The 16,811-nt window shown below is 35.3% G+C and overlaps 2 protein-coding genes across 2 annotated transcripts; both read left to right on the top strand.

Moving 5' to 3' along the window:
- The first annotated feature begins 5,118 nt into the window (after nucleotides 1–5,118).
- On the top strand, nucleotides 5,119–10,478 carry LOC133830979 (plastidic glucose transporter 4-like). The gene is made up of 11 exons (XM_062261118.1): nucleotides 5,119–5,219; nucleotides 6,637–6,730; nucleotides 6,885–7,038; nucleotides 7,592–7,742; nucleotides 7,830–7,902; nucleotides 8,630–8,718; nucleotides 8,885–8,999; nucleotides 9,280–9,709; nucleotides 9,793–10,116; nucleotides 10,202–10,318; nucleotides 10,401–10,478. The coding sequence occupies exons 1-8, from the start codon at nucleotides 5,215–5,217 to the stop codon at nucleotides 9,358–9,360; spliced, it is 762 nt and encodes a 253-aa protein (XP_062117102.1). The 5' UTR covers nucleotides 5,119–5,214; the 3' UTR covers nucleotides 9,361–9,709; nucleotides 9,793–10,116; nucleotides 10,202–10,318; nucleotides 10,401–10,478.
- A 1,451-nt stretch (nucleotides 10,479–11,929) lies between these two features.
- LOC133829285 (uncharacterized) lies at nucleotides 11,930–13,178 on the top strand. The gene is made up of 5 exons (XM_062259107.1): nucleotides 11,930–12,170; nucleotides 12,253–12,423; nucleotides 12,501–12,605; nucleotides 12,698–12,866; nucleotides 12,945–13,178. The coding sequence occupies exons 1-5, from the start codon at nucleotides 11,944–11,946 to the stop codon at nucleotides 13,035–13,037; spliced, it is 765 nt and encodes a 254-aa protein (XP_062115091.1). The 5' UTR covers nucleotides 11,930–11,943; the 3' UTR covers nucleotides 13,038–13,178.
- Nucleotides 13,179–16,811: the final 3,633 nt, after the last annotated feature.

Here is a 16,811-nt window from a genome sequence, read left to right as displayed (position 1 = left end):
ATTAATCAAAATAACAAAACTATCTTTTTGAATTTTTCATTAATTAATTAATTAAATAAATAAAAGTGAAAAATACATTCCCTAATTTCTATAGCTGCACGCCACACACAGTCCAGGGACTGTGTGTGCCGTGCAACACCCTATAAAATAGGGGAATGTGATTTTTCCACAATTATTTAATTATTTATTCAAATTACCTTATCAGATAATATCCAACAACTTGATAATTAATTCAAATTTGAATCTATTATCTTGTTAACTAATTATCACACATAATTAATTATTTGAATAAATATTAATCTTTTTAAATTCAACTCCAATTTGAACTTGTCAAATTATTATCACCCACTCAAATAAAGATATTTAATTAATTCTACTAACTATTTAAAACTAATTTTAATTAAATATTAATTTCAATAATTTAATATTTATTTTATTATAAATTCGAAAATTATAATAAATTAATTATTTATATAATTTCGAAAATTATACAATAATTAATTATTAATTAATTTTGATAATTACAACTAATTTGTAATTAATTAATTAATCACTATTATCACATAATTGCATATTTGGCCCGAAGAACAAAATTCTTCTTAAATATGTCTTTTTACCATTTTACCTTTATATCAACTCTTGCCTTGAATAGTGTTGATAGAGCCGCTGTGGGGACCTGTGGATCTATAATTCCAAGCTCCAATAAATTTGTGATTATTAACTAAACTCTTTAATTAAATAATTTTAATGTATTAATCTCATGATTACTCCACTGTAAATATGAGACTGCACTCTTCTAATTATAGACATTTCATTTACTGAGTACTTTATAATAGTAAAGTGTCAATTGATATAATCATCACATACAAATTAACCCTCTAATAGTGGTTCATAATTAACTGGTAATAAAATTACAATTTTACCCTTTTAATTATATCTTGTTTCCTTAAGTACCATCGACTTTACTAGTGAAGGTTAATTCATAACCAAATTATGAATTTGAGCTCAATAACCTTTCAGTCCCAAAAGTCAACCCTTAAGAGAACCATTATTCAATCTCTTACAATAAGGTATAGATTCTATATCTGTATACTATGTTCCCTGCCATTTACATTAATGAGTTCCCAAAACAAAAGTATCTAGCCTGATCATTCTAACAAACCCTAACGAGTGAATCAAAGAACTCATATAACATAAACAGGAGTTCATAGTAACTTTAGGATTAAGATATATTTGTATATGATCATCAGTTGATATATTTAATTAATACTTCGAAACAATATTTAACTAAGTATTAATAAACATATCTGGTCCAGTTCTATATATTCTCTAATATATAAAGCACATCCACTAAAGTGTCCTACTACACTAGTAATCCCGATCTAGATCACATGTATTCATAATACTAGTGGACCGTACTTGCAGTAATTAATTTAAAGATTCCATAACTTTATTTTACTGCGAACTATTCAAGTTCATTTATCTCAATCACAGTCCTCCCATACCAATACGTGGTTGAGATCACATATATGAACTTAGGATTTTTTATGATATTTACTTAATATTATCACATAATAATATAGTCCATAAAATATATGCATAACAAATTCAATTTATTTATTTATTTCTTAAAAACAATGTCTACTACATATGCTTTCAGGGCACAACTCCCAACAGATTAGAGGGGACGTCCTAGCTGGAGTAGCTAAGGACTATACAGTGTCAAGCATGGGCTTGTTGAGATATAAGGATTGGATCTACGTTCTAATGGACATTGGAATCAGACGGGAGATCCTGGATGAATCTCACACTACTCCTTATTCTCTATATTTGGACACCACGAAGATGTACCAGGAACTAAAGGTTTTATATTGGTGGCCTGGGATTAAGAGGGACATGACAGAGTATGTGGCAAGGTGCCTAACCTGTCAGCAGGTCAAGGCAGAGCATCAGAGGCCAGAAAGGCTGTTGCAGACTCTGGATATCCCAAAGTGGAAGTGAGAGGATATCACGATTGATTTCATGGTAGGATTGCCTAGGATAGTGGGCCAGCAAGATTCAATTTGGGTCATCGTGGATCGGTATACTAAATCAACTTACTTTCTACCTGTGAGGACGAATTACACGATTGACCAATATGCAGATCTCTATGTGAGAGAGATAGTTCGCCTTCATGGGAATCTGAGGTCTATCATGTCTAATAGGGACCCTATCTTTACTTCAATGTTTTCGGAAAGTTTACAGAGGGTGATGGGTACACAACAGAAGTTCAGTACAACTTATCATCCTCAGATCGATGGTCAGTCTGAGAGGACTATCTAGATATTAGAGAACATGCTGAGAGCATGTGTATTGAACTTTGAAGGGTCCTGGCGTAAATGTTTGCCTCTGTCTGACCAATGGCACTTTCATTTCTCTATTTCTGAAGCTCGGCACATCCCTCCATTTCTCTGTCTGACCCCCGGCATGTCCCTCTCTCGATTCAACTCTCAATCTCCCATCACAAATACCCATCGACTCTCTCGCCTCTCAATCTTGACCAAACCCCAGGGCCTCTGCATTCATCCCCATCGTTTGACATTACAAAGGTAACAAAATAATTTTGATTTCATTCAATTTTTTTGTAGTATTAAAGTATAGGATTGTTTATATGTGTGTGTGTGTTTTTTTTTTTTTGGTTTTGGGTTTTAATCTGGTTGGGAAATTTGTATTGATTATTGTGGGTATGTTCAAAGAAATTTTAGGGTATTTGTCTGGGTTTCATGATGTTTCTCGATGGTGGTTTGATGGAGGTTCGATGCATGCTCGATGGTTCGATAGGTTAGCCATTAAGGGATCCAAGACCATGCTCAATAGGGGTTCGATGCATGCTCGATGTGGGCTCGATAGGGTAGGCCATTAGGGGTTATAAGAGCTTGCTAAATTGGCACTACTACAAAACTGTACTTAGATGACACACATGAGACGACGGTTTTAGTAGACATGTCTTCTTATGTTAAAAATAAACATATGACGACTGACTCTCTAGAACCGTCATGTCATGCACAACAAATCTTACATTAGACAACAGTTCTGAGGAGAATGTCGTCACATGTTTATTTTTAACACAATTAGACAGTTCTACTTAGACTGTTGTCTTATGTGCGTCGTCTTATTATTATTATTATTTAAGGCTTATTGAGATTTTTCCCCCCGAACAATTACCGATCCAAATCGTGCCCCCCGAATTTTTAAACTGGTTAAAAATTCCCCCTTAATTATTCACGTTACTGAAATGTGGGACTTCCTTCCAATTTCGCTAATGGAATGGTGATGTGGTAGTTTGGTGGCCGATGTGGTATTGCCACGTCAATGCTTCATTTATAATATAAATAATAAATAGTATTCTTGCCCCCGAACTATTACCATTACTAAATTGTGCCTCCTGATTTTTAAAAATTTACAATTAAACAATCTTTTGAATATTAAAAAAAATGAAAAAATCATTAAAATTAAAAAAAATTGATGGTGACAAAAAATTGGCTTGGGTGTTGGGCATGCGTCAGAATGAAGGTAGTGACATCGTTGACAGACTGGGCTCATGCGGGTCCCTTGCGACATTCAACTTTGGTGTCGCCTATATCGCTTTAAGTTTTTATTTTGTATGATTTTTTAGTTTAATGTTTTTAATATTTTCTTTTAAATAATCAAAATATTGTTTTAATTTTAAATTTTAGAATTCGATGGGCATAATTTGGTAACTGCAATAGTTTGAGGGGTAAAAGCCTATCTATTTTTTAAATTATACAAGTAGCAATCTATATCAGCACTCCAGTATCGCCATATCACTATTCTGTTAGCAAAATTGGACGGAAGTCCCTCATTTCAATAACATGAATAGTTCAGGGGGAATTTTTAACAGGCCAAAAAATTCAGGAGGTACGATTTGGTAGTCGTAATAGTCCGGAAAAAAATCCTAATAAGCCTTTTTTTAAAAGGGTATTAATATATTTAATATTATTGGATCACATATATATTTTAATATTTATAAAAAATATTGTCTAGACATATCTATTAATATTTTAATTAGTTTTTAAATTTGTATATATAATATTATACTTTTAATTAATTATATTATATTAATAATACTTAAAACTTAAATCAAATATTCAAAATATCCTTTTAATTTTAAATTTTAGAATTCGATGGGCATAATTTGGTAACTGTAATAGTTTGGGGGGTAAAAGCCTATCTATTTTTTAAATTATACAAGTAGCAATCTACATCAGCACTCCAGTGTCGCCATATCATTATTCTGTTAGCAAAATTGGACGGAAGTCCCTCATTTCAATAACATGAATAGTTCAGGGGGAATTTTTAACAGGCCAAAAAATTCAGGAGACACGATTTGGAAGTCGTAATAGTCCGGAAAAAAATCCTAATAAGCCTTTTTTTAAAAGGGTATTAATATATTTAATATTATTGGATCACATATATATTTTAATATTTATAAAAATATTGTCTAGACATATCTATTAATACTTTAATTAGTTGTTAAATTTTTATATATAATATTATACTTTTAATTAATTATATTATATTAATAATACTGAAAACTTAAATCAAATAAAATCATGCATATGTCTAATATTAAGATATATTACTCATGCATATGTTTCTTATTTTTTTTAAACTAAAAATAATTTATATAAAAAAAAATTTAATCCACTTGTAAAAAAAAAATTATTCCTTAAAAAAGAAAAAAAATGTTTGCATGTTTAATATGTGATATAATTTTTTTTTTAAAGTAATGAGTCATATACACGAAATTAATAAAACAAAACAATAAGAGCCTCACTCAAAATAGCCCTCAGTCATCAAAAATAGCCCCAAATGAAATTTAACAAAACAAGAAAAATCCCTAATCTTTTAATTCTACCAGTTGGCTTCTCTGAAAACTCACTCAAAATAGCCTCAATCGTTTTTCTCTCTCGCTCACCCGCTCACCCGCTCGACCTATTCTCTCTCACACTCAACCCTCTCGATTCGTTCTCTCACTCAACCTCTGCAAGAACTCAGATCTCGTCTCTCTCCATAACGTCGAGCTACTCTCTTTCACACTCAGCCTCGGCAAGAACCAGGCGACCCCCCTGTCGATGCAAGAACCAGGCGACCCCCCCGCCGACGCAAGAACCAGGCCACCCTGGGGTAAACTAGGCAGACCTCCAATTGTTTATGAGGTAATTTTTTTTTAGATTCAATTTAATATGGAGAAAATACTTTAAATATAGTCACTGTATGTTTTTGTGTTGGAATTATTTTTAATTAAGAGAATCACTCTGCAACCGAGAGTTTTATGTGTATATAAAAGATTGAAGTGCTGGTTTTTGTTGAGTTTTAAAGTACTTGTTTGAAGAGTTGTTGTTCTTAATTCTTTCCTGTGCATACCAGTTGTTTGTTTCATTGTTTGTACTGAGTTTGAGTGCATAAATGTTTATTATTGGTGCTAAGGTGTCATTACAGGATCTTGATATTGTGTAGGAATTATTTTTGGGTGTTCAAGGTGTCATTACAGCTGAGAGTTGTCTTGACAACACCAAGATTGATTTTTTTCTTCACTGTTTTGGAACAAATGTTTTTTTCAAAAATTCAGAGCAAAGGGATCAAAGCTGATACAATAAGAGAGACAATCTTGTTCTTTTTGGATTTTAAGGCATTTGCTAGAGGAAAAGTGAGAGGGAGAGGGGAGATAAAGGAATGAAGTCTCCATTTTAATCCTCCAAAATTAATCTTTCCTATGATAGGATGGAAGAAGGATTGGATGGATGGAGAGTTTTGGAAGGATGTGAAGTATGATGGAAGGAGATGGATATCGGGATAAGAGTAGAAGAGATGGATGGCAAGTATATATATAAACTTACTACATTACCTATTATAAAATAGATATTAATTTTTTAGAATAATTTTGTAATTTACATTTTTTGTTTTGTTCTCTCATCCTCCCATTTTTTGAGGGATTGATTTTGGAGGATTAGGAGGGAGACCTCATCCCTCCATCTCTCATCTCCCTCCCACTTTCCCTCTTGCCAAACAATTGATTTTGCTCGCCTTCTACCCTTCTCTCCTACCATCTCCATCCTTTCAAAAACTGATTGATGGGGAATGTGGCCTGGTCAAGTGACAGTTCATTATGATCTGAATGAACATAAAGCTTTATCTTTCTATTGTAAGAGTATGCAAAGTGTTCAGTGAAGTAAATCGATTATGAGAACCTTTTTGGATTTGAAATAAAAAGAAAATAATTTTGTGAACCACATAATACTAATTTAAAGCTTAAAAATAGTGTCAAATGGTAGTTTTTGAAGTCACATCCCTCAAATGGATTAGACTAACTCTTTTGTCTTCTGTGAGTCTGCACCCAAGAGAATATACTGGAGGAATTTCATCAAATATGTTAATAGACACTGCTCTGAAGGGAATATATCAAAATAAAAAATTATCAAACATATTCAAAGTAATATCTATGGTGTTTACCACCAATATTGACAATAAACAAACTATTATTTATTATTCTCTTCCATGGGCGCATAGTTTGTTTAATTATTTTCCGTTTTTATTAGAATTTTAACATACTTATTACTTGATTATGAATATCAGGTGGAGGACAATGTTTGGAATTTCAGCTATACCCTCTATTCTACTGGCAGTTGGAATGTGTTTCTCTCCAGAAAGTCCTCGATGGCTTTTTCAGGTTTTTCTCTCAGAAGTTCTTTTCTGATGCTAGTGGAGTTGTTAATGGCTTTGATGGGTTCCTTAAGCTGTTGATAAGTACATATCATTTGTATTAGTTGTTCATTTAATGAATATATATATATGCATATATATTATATTTTTTCCTTTGGCAGCAAGGGAAGATTCCTCAAGCTAAAAAAGCTATCAAAACATTAAATGGAAAGGAGAGAGTTGCTGAGGTTATCCGAGATTTATCAGCTGGAAGCCAAGGCTCGACTAAACCTGACGCAGGCTGGTTTGATCTGTTTAGTACCCGCTATTGGAAAGGTAGAAACATAAGTTGATTGAATTCTTTTGTCAAATATTGTGAAGAGATGAATATGTGCTTTAGATAATAAGATGATTTGTCAAGTTCATAATTCTTGAAGACCAAAACTAGAGTAATTCCCATTGATTGACGGGGCACATATTGTACAAATTTTCAAAGTTCCATCAAAGTTGCCACCACATTCTGTGTTTGTTGAACATTGTTGCATTGTAATTAATTTCGTCGTCACGACTGAAAAATTTCAAGTTCTTCTGGTAGTAAATATTTTGATACTTTAAGAAAAGTAAAATCTCAATATAATGTGAAACTGGGTTTGAATCAACATAAATATACTAGGAAGAAAAGGTTGCAAGGCAATAAGTAAGGAAATATAACTTTCAATAAAGAAACCATTATTACGTAAATTGATCTCCATCTTGCATTCTGCTACCAGAATATGATTGCATATATAGGCCGAAGAGAGACTAGGCTGAAGAGAGACTAGGCTGAGAATTAATGTTGTTAATCTTTTTCCTTTCTTTCTTTTTCCATGACAACTATTTCTTGTTGCAGTTGTTAGCGTTGGTGTAGCACTTTTCTTGTTTCAACAGTTGGCTGGGATCAATGCTGTTGTATACTATTCAACTTCTGTATTCCGTAGTGCGGGGATTGCCTCTGATGTTGCAGCAAGTGCTCTTGTTGGAGCCGCAAATGTCTTTGGTTAGTTTCTGTGTCTTTTGTACTTGGTTTTCTAAATTTTGGTTTCACTTTGCATCATGCCATAAAGACTTCCAACTGATTCTCTTTCAAGCACAGCTGTTGCATCATCCTTGATGGATAGACAAGGAAGAAAGAGTCTTCTAATCACAAGCTTTGGTGGAATGGTACCGTGTTTTTTCCCCATGAACATTTATTTGTATATAGATATACGTATTTATACTTTCATCAATTGATGTAAAAAAATTATGTTTTCTTGTATTCCACTATATTCAAGAATATAGTGATAAGCTTTGTATATGTTAAAGGGTTGTTAAAGCTCTGTTTTTCTGTTAAGAATTTAATTGTAGGGTTTTTTTAAGTTGCTGCTAGGTTAGTTACATTAGGAATGAATCTGTATTTAAGAACTAAGATTGAAAGGAGACTCAAACAGAAAGTAGAAAATTTTCTTGTTTAGGGAGAGGAAGCTTCTAGAACTAATCCAATCTGTGCTTGGGATTGCTTAGTCTTGCTCTCTTGATCCAATATTAGACTAGTGCACTGACAAGAGTCTAATCATGTAGCTTGTGAACTTGGACACTGAATCTACACAGATTATAAAGAGAAGAAAATTCTATTTTACTACCAATCAACTACTAATGAATTTATGTAGTAATCAAGAGCAAAGTTTGTACCTATCCAATAAGGCAGTGCTTGAATTAGACATATATTGATGGTACTACTTTCACCTGTTGCTGTGTTCCCAATTACATAAAATATATTTTGACAGAAGTGTGATATCTCTGAAACCTTGCAAGTAGCGTGTGGGATGTTCTGTTTTCGAGTCTTTCAATGTGAAACTTTCTCAGTTTATGGTATTATTAAAACTGATAATGCTCTTGCTGACTTGTTTAGGCTGCCTCTATGATGCTGCTTTCTCTGTCCTTTACTTGGAAGGTTCTGGCACCATATTCTGGCCCCCTTGCTGTTCTTGGGACTGTTCTGTAAGTTTTTACTTTTCATGGCAGCCTTTGAAAAGCTTTTTTTCTTTTCTTTTTTTCCTTCAAAAATAAATATAATGTAGTAGTACTCTGACTCAGTGAGTCCCTTCACATAGTGTCCATTTTATCACCGTGAATTCCTGAACTTGGCCTTTTGTTTCATTAACAGCTATGTCTTGTCGTTTTCACTTGGTGCTGGTCCTGTGCCTGCTCTTCTTCTACCAGAGATATTTGCTTCAAGAATCAGAGCAAAAGCAGTTGCTTTGTCATTAGGAATGCATTGGGTGAGTGACTTTTTGTTCTATTTTTTATGTTATGCACCAGTGTTTTCGTACCTATATAATCAAATTTCTTTGAACTTGTGTACTTTCCACTTGATGAATAATTCAGAGAATGCTTTCCTTAGCTGTACTATATTCAAGGCAAGGGAAAAAAATGAAATATATATAGATAAAACGAAAATAATGCCTAAAAGGTGAACTATTATTTTTCTTATCATATAGTTTTGAGACAATACATACTGCTTCAGTTTCGTGCTGAAACAATGGCATTGTGTATTGGCAGCACTGCCTTTCTTCCTACAAGTCAAATGAAGTGAAGGAAATTTTCTTACATTTATTTTCAGTACTCTTGAGGAGTACCTAGAGGGTGATGATGAGCAAGCTGATGTTGATTCCATCGATGAGCAGACTGATGGTGGTTCCATGGATGTTGACCACGAGGAGGAGGATAATAATAAAGAGAACGCGGAAGATAAAAAGAAAACACATAAGCAGACACGAGGCATAGTGCGATTGACGAAGATCATAGCAGATAAAATTAAAGGAATCAAACGCCATTTGAGGTTCAATAGCAGGGGCAATCGATCGGGACCCCAAACAGAGAGCTTCAATGTTATTTAGGAATGCAAGCCAAAAGTATGGTGCCAATTAACATTGACAATTGGCGCGAAGTTCCTAAATCTATATTGGACAGCTTATGGAAGGATGTCAATGTAAGACATTTTACTATGTTTTGAAATAAATTGATGAGTTTTATATTTTCTTTTGCTGACAAAGTTTCTTAAACTATTTGCAGCTAGCTTTCCACCTAGATGAGAATATGCGAAAAGATATTATTGGCTCAGTGGGTAATAAGTGGAGACAATTCAAATGTAATTTGAACAAGAAGTTTATAGTCCCTTACCTTAATGACTCATCTCTTTTGGAAGCAAACCCTCGTGGTCTCGATAAACCTCCACCAAGCTATCATATAGAAGAAACACATTGGAAAGAATTTGTCAAGAGAAGGACATCCAAAGAGTTTCAAGATTTTAGAAAATTACAACAAGAAAGGCGTAATAATTTACAATACCCTCATAGGACTTCACGCCATAGCTATACTGAATTGGAAGCTGATTTAGTAAGTACATATATAGAACGTATTATGCCTGATTTTATGTTTTCTTCATTTGATGTTAAAATTGACCTAATTCTATTACATGCAGCAAGCTAAGTGGGGCACAATAGAGAAAATAGATCGATCTATACTCTGGAAGGAGGCCAGAAAAGATTCTTCTGGCAACTATGTCACCGAGCGTGACAAGGTCAAGGGAGAGGCCATCGTAAGTTGTAAAATGTTAAATGACTTTTGGTAATTGTTTTATATTTTAGTAACAAACATATAATTGATTAAATTTTGTACAGGAAGACATGCTTGAGCAAAGAAAAGAGGGCAAACTGATTGAAATCAGAACAAATGACATCCTAACACAAGTGTTAGGTACTGTTGAGCACCCCGATCGAGTTCGAGGCCAGAGTCGAGGTGTCACACAAAGAGACTACTTTCATAAGCCTGTTGGGGGGGGGGGGGGGGGTCTAAGAGGCTTGCAGAAAAAACAAATTGAGTTCGAACAACAATCCAACATACGACATAGGGAAGAGATTGAAAAGTTGAAAGAATCATTCATGTCCAAGCTTGAAGAATTATCAACCAAGATGGCACATATGCAAGCTAACTTTGATAGTCATTCTAGCTTTGGCAGCCATTCTAGAGTCAATACAATAGAAGTTGAGGCCCCAATTGACACTGCTCCAGAAGTTGAGGCACCGATGGACACTACTCCAGATGTTGAGGCACCAACTGACACTACTCTAGAAGTTGAGGTACTGATGGACCCTACTCCAGGAGTTGAGGCACCTGTTGACACTAGTACTTTGTATGAGACACCTACACCTTCACCTTCTATTCATCCTGAGCCACTAAAGGTAAATTCTCTTATATTTTTTAAGAAATGATCATTTAACTTATACTAACTATAACATCATTGCAGAAAGATGTTAAGTGCAAATTATACATTGAGCAAGGTGGTGATGTTGTGGCTCTTGGACGGGTGGTGGCTACCAAAGGGAATGTACATGGGAAAAGTTTAGCACCTAGTAACTATCGCGTGGTTGTTGATAGATGTCTAGATGGGAGTGCAAAACTACCTGTCTCAGTTGAGGATGAGATGACTCTTGTGGTTCATGCAGTCAACAGTTATGTTGCTTGGCCATCGCATCTGATCATTACTTATGATCATGAACAGGTAACTTTTAGTGTGCTGTAAAAATTTTCATCTTGAAAGATCCATAAATGTTTAATTTCATGGAGAGAGAGGGAGTAAATTGTGTAATAGATGGGGATTTTGACAAACAAATATATGGTGTGGTACTGGTGAGGAGCCATGTGCCAAAGGAATTGACATAGCATACTTAATTAGTCTCTTAAATTATATATTTACATTATTGGTTTTGGTTGAAATACAACCTATAAATTGCAAGTGCTGCTGCAGACAGATAATAAAATAGTGTGTTAGAAACTTCTCTTTTGCGATATTTTCAAAATGTCTTTCTCATTATGCCTCCCATGTACAACCATATATGTTCACACTCCTAAATTCTTACATTTTTTAATACATTTGTTCTCACCTACTACAACTAAAAAAATTATAGCCCTCCATGAAGAATATTATACATATATATATTTATACATGTATATATGAAAGGAAGAGATCAATTTTGGACGGGCATTTGCATTGATAATAAATTGAATGTATTTTGTGATTTTTTATCTAACTTTTCTATGTTAATTATGAAGGAACCCAAGAGACTAAAGAGAAAGAGGATTTCAGCAGCTTGTCCGCAAACACAAGACCTAAAACATCTTGCACAACATCTTCCCACCACTCAAGAAGAGGCATGATCAAGTATGGCTAGTAAGTCGCCGATTATCTTCAAGGTTCCCACTAGACTTCCCATGTTTTTGAAGATACTTCTAGGTTCAGTTAAGTACGTAGAACCAGGATTCATGATTGACATTCTTATGGAGACCAATATTATGGGCGAACAATATACCTTATATATCTCACATGAGGATATAGTACACTTTGGACTTATGGAAGAAATCGGTGCGTCTTTCATTTCATTCTATATCAGGTAAATTTTAAATTAGTAAAAATTATATATTTTAGTTTCTTTTTAAGTATAACTATAATACCATTAACTTTCATGTATGTAGTATAATATATTCCGAGTTGTGCGATAGAGAGATATCACACTTTTTTGGTTTCATCGAGCCATCGTGGTCATCGAGAATTGGGACAAATATGGATAATCGGGCTGAAATTATCTCAGAGTGTATCAATAACACAGTAATGGGTCAAACTTGGTTAATGCCATATCATTTCTTGTAAGTAAAATTTTCATTTAATATTAATTTTACTTATACCTTATGATGTTTATTTTAATAACTTTGTTTAAATGCAGACGTCACTGGATGTTAGTGATCATTGATCCAGATGACCATACATGTTACTATCTTGATCCACTTAGAAAATCTCCTCCAAATGATTTGAAGAACCTTATGAACAAGTAATACATTTGAAACTCATTTTAGAATATAATATGGTTATTTGATATGGAAATAAAAAATTAATATGCTCTTCATATTGATGTATATATAGTGTCTCTTCACACATTAAGCGCAAGACAGGAAGGAATGAAAAAAATTACAAGTGGAAGATAGTCAATTGCCCTCGTCAAACATCGTCAGTAGAATGCGGCTTTTATATCATAAGGATGATGAAGGACTATTGCTTGAATGAGACACCAATGCGATGGCTAACTAGTAATGTAAGTGTATTTATTAGTATTGAACTACAATTTCATTGGATTTAATTTCTGACTTAGTTTTTATTTTGTGTTTTGTAGTGTGGTGCAAAGAATACATATACACTTGGTGAAATTAATGAAACTCGAAATGAATGGGCAGCCAAGCTTCTTGAGCGGATGAGTCATAGTTAGAGTAACTTTTGAAATCAGAATTAAAAAATATATTAATTGTAGTATTTAGTTAGTACTTACATAGTTATTCCAAGTGTATATTTTGATATTGTAATTTTAGATTTGGAACATGCTGAGTTCTATTGATTTTGTCTGCCTATTGATTATCTGAACTATGTTGTAATTACACAGGAAATTATGAATGAATATAGTGGTTGAAAATAGAGAAATGAAAAAATTCTCATATTCTACATGGGACGTCGGTCTCCATGAACTTGTCGTCTTATGTATTGCAGGGGACGATGCTTGCACATAAATTGTCATCTCATGTACTGCAGGAAGATGATGCTTTAGTAGGAACTGTCGTCTCATTTATTACAGTAGATGACGCTTGCACAGAAATTGTCGTCTCATGTACCACAAGAGACAACGTTTGTATAGGACCCATCATCTCATGTACGACAGGAGATGACACTTTTATTTCAACTGTCATTTTATGCTTTACATGGCATGACATTGCATGGGACGACGGTATTAGAACCGACGTATGAGAGTCCATACGACGGTTTAAAACCATCGTCCCATGTCAATTTTGTAGTAGTGTGGGTTCGATGCATGCTCAATTGTGTTCGATGCATGCTCAATTGGGTTCAATAAGGTAGGCCATTAGGGGTTCCAGAATCATGCTCGATTGGGTTTGATTCATGCGAGCCCTGGTTCGTATAACATCCCAAATTACCTAATAAGGCTTAGGGTCTTGATTAGGGGGTCAAGATGGCAATTTATGGAATTATATGCTTATATGATATATTTCTGTATGATTATGTGAATACGTGAGTTATATGATAATATAAGTAATTATGCATGTTTAGGAGTATTAAATATGCATGTGGGCTTGTTTCTTATTAGAAGGGCAATTTTCGTAATTTGGCCCGTTATGGGCATAATTGTATATATGTGCATATATGTGAAATATGTGAGAGATCACATTATTATGTGGGTTTATTTGGGTTACTCGGCACAAGACGATCCTAGGGAGAAAATTAGCAGGAAAGTCACAACGGGACCCAATACCCGACTCGGGGAGAGTCAAGGGGTATTTTGGGTATCTAGCTTAGACTTGGGTTATCGGGTGACGGGGTGAATAATTGAGGATATTTTTGGAGTTAGTAAGATCAGGAAGGAATACCAGGGATTTTGACCATTTTGCCCTCGAGGACGTTTTTGGTACCCCGAGCCTCGAGATTAGCTTAAGTAACTTAAACCTTAAGGAAACAAAACATAAAACACAACAAACACTTGAAGCAGGTCACTCAACCGACTATCTCTCTCTCTCTCACCCTCATTCTCTTTCATTTTCTAAGTGAATTGCTTAAGGAATCCAAGGGATTTTTGGCTGAACTTGGGAATTGGATTGGCTACAGCTAGGGGGACTTAAATCACAGTTGGGGTAAGGTTCTAACCTCTGTTTTTAATGAATTTTGTTATAGTTTTTGGGCATTCTTGAGCTTGTAGCTCAAATGTTGGATTAATGAGTTTTGATGAGTTTTTCATCAAGTTTTAGTTGGGTTTTGTTGCTGGGAAGATATTAAATATGTTATGAGGATTGAATTGGTGTTCTAGGATTGATTTGGGTAGACTTTGGTGGGATTTTGGCTGGAGAAAACAGAGGAAATCTGGGTTCGCATGGTCAGGTCGGGGCTTTGTTCTTGAGGCGCCGCGACCCAACCGAACCTGGAAGGGGGAGGTTATGCTTCGGGAGCATGCTGCGACTCTCTAGGACAGGTCGCGTCCCAAGTCCAGGTTGCAGGCAGGAGGGGGCCTCTAACCTAGGAGGTGCGTCGTGGCCCTCAAGGGCTAGTCGCAACATGTCTGGGTGGTTTTAGCCACCGTAAATCTTTAGTGGCGGGAATTCGAACCTAAGGGTTCGTGATCGAATCTACTACCCGGTTTAGTAGAATTCGAGGTCTTGGAGGCTAGGACTCAGTCTGGAAGCCTTTATTTGCTCATTATTGACAGAGTCTTATATTATGGTTGTGATTAGATTATCACTAGGGGCTCAGAACCAAGATCTTGCTCGAGGGTCGTTCTTATTTTAGGCTATACTTGGACCTAAGTTAAAAAACTGCACCCAATACGTGATATATGTGATTTGGGCTTGGCCTGACTATTTATAATAATTATGAATAAGGCTTGGGGCCCTCAGAATGAACATTTTTAAGTTATCATTTCGATTGTTGATTAAACATACTTAAATATCATGTACCTGAGTAAGTGTTATATGACTGTTCGCATGGTTTGCGTAGCTAAGGATTGGCCCCGTTAAGGAGCATGGTCATTACTATGTTTGCAGTTACTTGATGATGTTATATGATTAATAGGTATGCATAGTTGTATTGTCTGAAGTAGGCTTATCTATATCTATTTTTGTATCTGTATCTGAATACTTGGTTCAGGGCTTGACTTATTAGTCAAGGACGACAATAGCGCGCTCTACACTGGTCGAAAGGCTTAGGCCCAAATGAGCAATGTACTATTATGTTGGCCTACCCAATGGTCGTTGGAAAACAAAAGTTTTTGGCTAGCTCTATGGATAGTTACCAAGAGCTAAGGGCGAGGGCCCCAGGTGACTCTATGATCACATAGCTAGAGCATAGGGTCCGAGGTTGAGTCTATGGTCAACTACTCAGGGCAGCAGCCCCATAATGGTCCAATGACCATTTATTTGTAATTGTATGCCTGCATGAGTAGGTTATTAGTGCTGGGCATGCTAGATAAGTATCTGGAAGTCTGTATTTTCTGTTCATGCACATGTTTAAGTTTTCTTGCTGAGCCTTGGCCCATGGGTGCTATGTGGTGCAGGTAAAGGAAAAGGAAAGCTTGACCAGTCATGAGTTGGAGAGCTTCGGTGGTGGCGTGTACATATGCGGCTGCTCGTCCACCACAGCCAAGAATGTCTCAAAGGAACTAGGGCTGTAGCCCTAATTTTCCTGCTTAGGTCGATCGAATGTAACTTTTTACGTATATACACATTTATAACCAAATGACTTGATTACCAAGTCTGACACAATTTAGAGTACATAGTGTAACGGTCCTGGATTAGAAGGACGTTATAGTTTGATAGGGTAGGCCAATAGGGTTTCCAAGAGCATGCTTGATCAAGGTCGATGGATGTTCGATTGGGTTTGATAGAGTATGCCTTTAGGGGTTCCAAGAGCATACTCGATAGTGGTTCGATTGGGTAGGCCATCTAGGTTCCAGGTTAATGCTTGAGTGGGCTCGATGCATACTCGATAGGGGTTCAATGGAGATTTGAAGGTGGTTCGATGGGATAGGTCAGTTGATGGGAAGTATTCATTTTTTCGATTCAATGGGGGTTCGATGTGTACTTGATAGGGGTTTGATGCATGCATGTATTTTGTTTATTGATGGATTTTTTCATGTGATTCCAATTAACTAATTTTTTTTTTACAAATGTAGAAGTTCCTTTTACCCTTGATAGATCACTTTCCCGACTGGGTCACTTATATGGGTAGTGGTTACTTTGAAATTATCAAGGATAAGTTTGAGGTGCTCAGTTTGATAGAAAGGGTGAATGATCCCATTTCAAGTAAATTTTCTTCGCCAAGAAGGTGGATTTCTCTACATCTGTTTTGCATTAGTTAACGTTGCACAACATCCAATGTAACAAAGAGGATGAGTTGCATTTCCATTTGCGATCTAGACTATGTAGATTCGGTACGGGATTGAACATCAGTGTTGGGTCATCTGAGATTAATTTGAAGAACCACCTCA

This window comes from Humulus lupulus, chromosome 4, assembly GCF_963169125.1.
Source record: "Humulus lupulus chromosome 4, drHumLupu1.1, whole genome shotgun sequence".
NCBI lineage: Eukaryota > Viridiplantae > Streptophyta > Magnoliopsida > Rosales > Cannabaceae > Humulus > Humulus lupulus.
This window is presented reverse-complemented; position numbering and strand designations above follow the sequence as displayed.